General features: G+C 41.7%; 1 protein-coding gene across 1 annotated transcript; it reads right to left on the reverse strand.

Moving 5' to 3' along the window:
* Positions 1-2,721: 2,721 nt before the first annotated feature.
* Positions 2,722-7,250, reverse strand: lmo2 (LIM domain only 2 (rhombotin-like 1)). Its single transcript, XM_046393419.1, has 3 exons — positions 6,531-7,250; positions 5,168-5,383; positions 2,722-3,889 (listed from the first exon to the last, which is right to left on the reverse strand). The coding sequence occupies exons 1-3, from the start codon at positions 6,569-6,571 to the stop codon at positions 3,664-3,666; spliced, it is 483 nt and encodes a 160-aa protein (XP_046249375.1). The 5' UTR covers positions 6,572-7,250; the 3' UTR covers positions 2,722-3,663.
* Positions 7,251-7,494: the final 244 nt, after the last annotated feature.

A 7,494-nucleotide genomic window follows, 5' to 3' on the forward strand; every position in this document is an offset into this window, starting at 1 on the left:
TGAGACCTGGCCTCCCCTCAGTTCCACTCTCATTAAACTCAGTGAACTCTCTGTAACTCTCTGTCTGAAAAGCAGCAGCCATCACAGAGTACAAGACCCTCCTTTAACCCTAAAGTTCTTCTTCTTCTGGGGTCCTGGAGGCTCTGGGTTCTCATCATCAGCTCAAAAGAAAAAACATACTTAACATGGTTTTCTGAGTTTGATAGTTAATAATGTTGAATACTTGTGTGAGAATGACTTTCAGAGTGATTTTGGACTGACATTTCAGAGGTCAGCTACAGAAAATGAAACAGTACTTCTGTTTTATCTCCCACAGCTGTAAACGAGCGTCTCAAGCCGTGCTAGTGGCTCCGTGAGGCACAGTGCTGCTTTGAAATATATGCTGAAATTTCTGTTTACTGTGTTATTACGCTAACATCTGCTAATTAGTCATAAACACAAGCTACAGCTGAGGCTGTATAGAGTGTAATTAGTTTTGCAGGTATTGATCATCAATGAAAGTTTTGAACATTGCAAATTGCAATCAAAAGTTTCATTTGATGATTGTGCTAGATGACAAATTGAAGGGAAATTTACCACAAAATCAAAAACACAAAAAAACAAAAACATTTTCATCTTACCTGTGATGCTATTTATCCATCTAGGTGTTTCTTTGGTGTGAGTTCCAGAGTTTTGAAGATATCGGCTCAACAGCAACATCTATTTCCAGAAATCATGACATACTCCAGAGACGTCGTGAGCAGTTTCATGTAGAAACTATTTCCTGTGTGCTGATTCAGCACCGACTCATCAGCCAGAGGCTTGTGCATGTGACCGCTCGAGATGTAAGCATCAGCGGTGTCCTTTCTCATCCACGAGTAGATACATGCTTCCGTCTGCATGGTGACACGGAAAGATTATCAGTTATCGGTTGAACGAATTAGATATCATCCATCCTTAAATATTATCATTATTTTACACACAATTTAGGCTTATGCCCCGAACAGCAAGGACGTAAACAGTCCCAGGGACGCAAATGTATGTTTGTATGTATGTTTGTATGTATGTATGTATATATTTATGTTGTAGACAGGTGGTTCCCCTAGTTGGAAAACCACTGTTGGGGACTACAAAGCTGCTGCTGCATACAACGTTCATATAAGTAGTTAACATGTTATTTATCCCCACATATCTTAAGCTTGTTGTTCAATATGGAGCTGATTTGTTGTTGAGACCACCGTGTAGTAGATTTTTTTTTTTCTATGCAGCCATTCCTCAAGCATTGCTTAATGCCGCACTGACAGTTCTTCACTCTGCAGACCTCCAAATGAGCAAAGGCCCACTATCCCTCTGTGTGCCTATACAGTATATTCCCATCTCTTTTGTGGGAAAAGTTGTTAGTCTCCCCATAAGTATCTCGTCATCTCAGCCCGGGTGGGTTTTTCACTCCGTCTGTTTCTCAATCCCTCCCTCATCTGTGAATGAACTACTGTCAGGCAAAGCTGAAGACATCATCTGGGCTTCTGTGCTCTGCCTTCTCCCTTTACCTTCCTCTCATCTTTTTCTCTCTCCTGTTGCAAATCGTTTCACAATCACATTTTGTTTTTTCACCAACTTTTTTTTTTTTTTTTCAGTGTCATTTATGGCTGCTTCTCTCTCTCTGTGGTCAGGCGCCTTCGTTTGCCAAACTCGCCCGCAAGAGCAATTCATGGATTCAATTATTGGTGTTATGGTTGTAAAGATAACAGGGGATGGCAGGAGGTTTTTGGATGGCACTGATGGGACGAGCCTTGAAGCCAGCTCAGAGTGAGCTGACAGCTGGCGGACATGAAGAAGAGAGCACAAAAGCTCTGAAGGGCTTTGAAGATGCACAGGAAGGAGAAAAAACCAGAGACAGCCAAAACATCATGACCTCATTAACCTCAGTTTCTTCTGTTCCTCCTCCCTAGGATTCAGTCCCTGCCAAAAGAGTTTATTATGAGAAAGGGATGTGTGATAATTAGCAGTACGATATCCTACCGCTCTCCTAGTTCACCCGGAAAAACAACTGATATCGCACTGAGCTGTTATTCACTGGATGGTAGGAATTCATAAACCTTTTACTGACCTCTTGTGGCTAAATGTGTGAAGAACAGAGCTCCACATCTGCTGATCAAATGGCAAAAATACCACAATGAGAGGAAGGTTTTCGCCATAATATCTGCTGTTCGTCTGTTAAACGCACCCCAGCAATACTTTTACTCTCCGTTGCTGTGTCTCGGTTTCATGTACTCTATTTCTGTGAATTGATTGTATGCTGCTCTACAGTTAGTGTACAAGAAGTCAGCAGACTTCCTACTGACAGGAAATTATACGCTCAGACTTTTCAGTACAACAGCCAATTTAACAAGACACTGAAATGTTTATCCAAAAGTGTTACTCTCTTGTTGCTGTTGTTTTTGAATTGTTTCTGGAGCTTTTTCATCAACGTCCATATTAGATTTTTATTTTTTTTTCCAGACATGACAAGCTCCATCGTTTCTTTTTTTGATTACAGTCCCTCAGGGTTGTTGTAGTTCTTAAACCCTGCCTTAGAAATTATTTGTTGTATAGATCTGGGAAATGGCTTGTGCCAAATTATTCCTTTGACTGTATGGATTTCAGTTTCCTTTGTAACTCAGAGGAAGACACTCACACCAAAGATTCTGTTGTTTCTCAAAACTGTAATTTATTTAATAAATTGACAGGTAAATATATTTTAAAAAAAAAGTCTTGGGTGCATGTTCAGACAGTTGTAGTTATAAAAGAGACACTTGAGAAATCTCCAAAGTCAATAAAATTAGTATTGCATGGGCTTCCTTCATCACTAGAGGGCGCCACCAGTTTAACCTGGCAATACAGTACTATCATTCTGATCAAGACTTTTCAAAATGGAAATTGTATTCTATTCTATAATAAGAAAGTTTGGTAACAGTTTATTTTACAGATCTGTAATTTCCTGCCAGTTTGTCTAAAGGAGTTTCATGGAGAAAAAAAAAAATAATTTTGTATTTTTCAGGTAGAAAATAAAGATAATCAGTGTTTCAGTCAGTGCAGCAGGGAAGCTGGATGTGCAAATGTGAAATTTGTCCACAGGCAAGCATATGGTCCAACATATATGGATTGTTAAGCTTGCAATAATTAATAACGTATGAATGAACGTTTACTTGGGTTTAAATGGAGCACTTGCCAATAATTATTACCAAATTATATAATATACTAATATATAGAAATTCCCAGGAAATTCCCAAGAAATTACCAACCCATAAAATAAAACTTTATTGAAACTCTTATTGAACATTTCAAGACATTTGATTTTATTTTTGTTCACTGCTGAAATTCTAAAATTCCAGTGTGCATAACAAACGATTATTGCATGTTTAAGTATTTTCAGTGTTTAAGCTTCTTTTGCATCTAAGGATGAAGCCTCAGATGAAAAGCTTTCTGTTTTTGCTGGTGCAGCCTTCATTCGTCTCCAGCAGGGAGCAGCGCAAGCACTTCGCCTTTCCTTTTTGTGTTAAAATGATAACGTGAATGTCAGATGCATGATAAAAACCTGCACAAGCTACAAAAAGTCTCTTTTTTTTCAATTAAAGGTTCATTCCCTTCAAAGCTGATGGGGAAAAAGGCAGAGTGATGCTTTTTCGTCTTCAGCCACCTATTCTGCTAAACCAAGCTGGTGTTGTTGAGTTTGGTCCACTCAAAGATGTCTTGCTCGCACACAATGTCCGAGTTGATGAGCAGGTAGCGGTCACCCACACAGAAGTGCTTCTGGCAGGCGGCACACTTGAAGCACTCCAGATGGTAAACCTTGTCCCGCACACGCATTGTCATCTCAAAGGCTCGAATCCTCTTCTCACAGGAAGCGCAGAGACCGTCCTGACCGAAAAGCCTGAGAGGATGAGGAATATGTTAACGTAATGCTGAGAGGAAGATGGGATGCGTTCACACAGCACCTTTACAAGACAAGGCCACAAGGTTAGGCTAAAATCCATAATGCCTTTTGTTGATTGCTGCAAACTTACAAAGCCCACTGACGTTTGGTAAAAGTGGGACTTTGGGAGTCACTGGATATGTTGCACACTTAGTAATTCAGCCATGAAAAACATGAATCAGACTGTAGCATCACTTGTTCCCCTGATCCTCCACTGTTCATCAGCCTTTGCACTTTCCTACAGACTCCAGGGTAAAAAAATGCACTTCTTTGTGTTAATATTTACAATCCTAGACTTAATATGCAAAAATGATTGAGTGCAGTCTTTTTCTCCCACATCCACTCCACTCTCCTGTACTCCTTTGCTCTTCACTCTTTTGTTCACAACACATTTTCATCTCTTTGTCTTCCTCCTCTTCACCTGCCTTCTCTTCCTATTCTCTCTTTCATTCTTTTCCATGCTTTCTCCTGGCAGCCCGTGTCTGCATTTCACTGGCTTAAGCTGACGCCGCTGAACTACTGGCTTCTCATGAAAAACCTCATTATGTCCGTAGTCCTTAAACTAGTTAGCTGTTTAGCTAGAGAGCGAGCTTTCTCACTGGGGAGACACGACTGAATGAAACACGACACAAGCCAGACAACGACCCCCCCATGACAGGGCAGACCCAAAAATGGTGACATTTAAACCAGTAAAATAATAACTTCTGGTCCAGTCAGAGAGGCTGAGGGGAAATGACACAATTATTCTAAAAACCTTAAATATTTGGGAATGTTGAGAAAACATTAAGGCTGGAGCCGCAGTCACTCCTCTGTTTGAGGCACTCAGCCCTGAGCTCCTTTCCCATGAAGATGTAAATCTTTTAAAAAGGGGTGGGAAAATACAATTTGAAATGGCTGAATAATTTCCAAAAACAGTTGGGCATCATAGCTTTTAGCAGCTATTACTCAAAACGGTGTAAACAGTGCATTTGTTGGGGACTATTTTCAGCTATGGATGAAAACATTTGGTTCGTGATAGTATTTACAGTGCAGGTCTGTGTGGGATTGACTCAAAATAAACTAAAGAGCCTGCGTTCATCTTGATGATGTGTTTTGTCATTGCATTTGAGGACAATATGATAAATATAGATAATCACCACACTTGTCCTTTCATCACTTTGACTCTCGTTTGACACGCATCTGTTGTCTCATGAAAACACGGCTTGATGAAATTGTGACGTAGTGACATGAACCAACCTGAGGTAGTCTCTCCGACATAATTTCCTTCCCAGCTTGTAATAGAGCCGGCGGCCAACCTCCCCGAGTCGACAGCCGCACAGGTCGCAGCTCAGGCAGTCCTCGTGCCAGTACTGCTCGATGGCCTTCAGGAAAAACCTGTCACCGATACTCTGCTGACACCCGCCGCATGTCAGCAGAGACGGTGGCATCTGGAGGACCTCGTCCACCGGCTCCCTGGACAAGACAGAAAACTGGTTTATATTCTTTGGCTGTAACATTGATTGCATGATTGTTTTATCAACTGAGACAATTGGTCGGTAAAATGTGAGCATCTTCAAACCCAAAGGTTTTCAGTTTACTGTCATAAAAAAGCAGCAAATCCTTACTGAGAAGCAAGAACCAAAGCAATTTTAGCATTTATGCTCAAAAAAATTACTTAATGAAAGTACCAACACATTGTTTCACCTCTCAAATATTCATTTAATCACCTTGTTATCTATAATAGAAAAGGATTTTTAAAAGTTTCTTTAATTTGTTCATATTTTAAATTCAACCATAAAGCCCAGGCGCCCAAAAATAACTTTGCCCTCCCATTTGTTGGTCCACTGATTTTTGATCTGTCCCATCTTGAATACTTGCACAATTGCAGTTTGACAGCGTCCACCTGAGGGAGCCATTGGATACTATTAAATACATTATGGTAGCCCTCAAAATTCAATTTCTCTGTTTGTCTGTCTTTTCTCTTCTTAGGAAGCTTGTTGGAAGGTTCAAATCATCTTATTCCACACAGTCTGATGGTGTCGTGGCCTATACACAGGTATTCTGCATGTACCTCTGCACTGAAGCCATTCGTATGATCGTTAATGAATTATTAAAACCCCTTCAGACCCCATCGTGTTATTGTGGCTACACCATACATCAAATATAAATATTCTACATGTTATCTTGTAGACCAAATTCGGTTTGACAAATCTGCTGTTTTTGGGTCTCCACTAGAATTTAAAATAAAGTTGTGTGGGACTGAATAATGTTTGGATGCACAGCTCCAGGCTGTAATTAATGCACTACTGGGGCTTTGAAGGATGAAGGTGCCTCATATGCAGTATGTTATAATACTGCTTACCTTTAAGACTCTTCATTTGTTTTGGCAAACACTGAACTACTTCTTGCCAAGAGCTGTTATACTCCCTACACACACACACACACACACACACACACACTTTCTTCTTGCCTAACAGCAGGAGATTCCTGACCTCATCTCAGCCATCTGCAGATACTGAACGTAAGATAGTTTGGCACTCACACCGATTATACGTCCTCGAGTGTGTTTTTTATACTAAATCAGAAACAGACTGATACTATTACACTCATTATTACTCACTCATTGGCTTCCAGTGTCTTCCTTTCTATAGTGGAGGTCATGTCTAAAAAGCTTGATGTCAAGCCTGATCCAGATTAGGTTTCAGAGTCCCCCAGCCGGAGCTCTCCGGCTACCTGTGAAGCTGCCTGCGGGCAGACTAAAGCCAAGACGCGCTGCACCTGCTCCCACAGCCCGCAAGACGCCAGCCAGTCACACGCCGGGTTGGGCGTTTTTTGCACGTTAAATCAAAAAGCAGCTGAGTCCGGTAGAAATGGCCGCAACGCTGGGAAATTTCGCTCTAAGCAGCTAAGCGATGATGGAGGACGCTGTCATCATTTCCTGAGGCAATAACCCGCGGTGACACGTCTCTGTCATCTCGAGTGCATTTCATCATGCTGCTGCCACTTCGGGGGACCGTCCGCTCTACCAATTAAAACACCACCGATCAGATCAGACGGCCGCTCGCGCGGATGCCCGTGTCCGTGCGTGTCTTTGCCAGTGAGCGGGCTGCACACGCGCTCCGCGGACGCCGTTATTGTGCGGCAGCAGCAGCAGCAGCATCGTGTTTAAATACGTGCGGCCCCCCTCAGTCTGCGCTTTCGTTTCCCTCTTCCTGCTCACGACTGTTTGACAATGGGGGGAAATCGGCCTTAAAGCGACAGTTAAACACCGCACAGCCTGCTCTGTCAGGCGTGGAGTCAGGTCGTGACTGAGACTAATGAGTTCATTATATGCTTAGCTTCACCAAAGTGCCGCCAGGACAAAAGATAAAACCCGGCGTGACTTAGTTAGTACGGGCCTTGTGTGTATTTTCGCGGTTATTAGCGTGCCTCTCGTTACTTCCCTTATGAAAACGTGTTGAAAAATAATCTATGCAGACTTTTTTGGTACTACTTTGTAATGCGGAATCATTTGTTTACAAGCTGTAGTTATTGACTTTAATAATGGTGAATGAATCGTTTCCCAGTGTTTTATAGATTGGATT

This window comes from Scatophagus argus, chromosome 7 (assembly GCF_020382885.2).
Source record: "Scatophagus argus isolate fScaArg1 chromosome 7, fScaArg1.pri, whole genome shotgun sequence".
NCBI classification, from domain to species: Eukaryota; Metazoa; Chordata; class Actinopteri; family Scatophagidae; genus Scatophagus; species Scatophagus argus.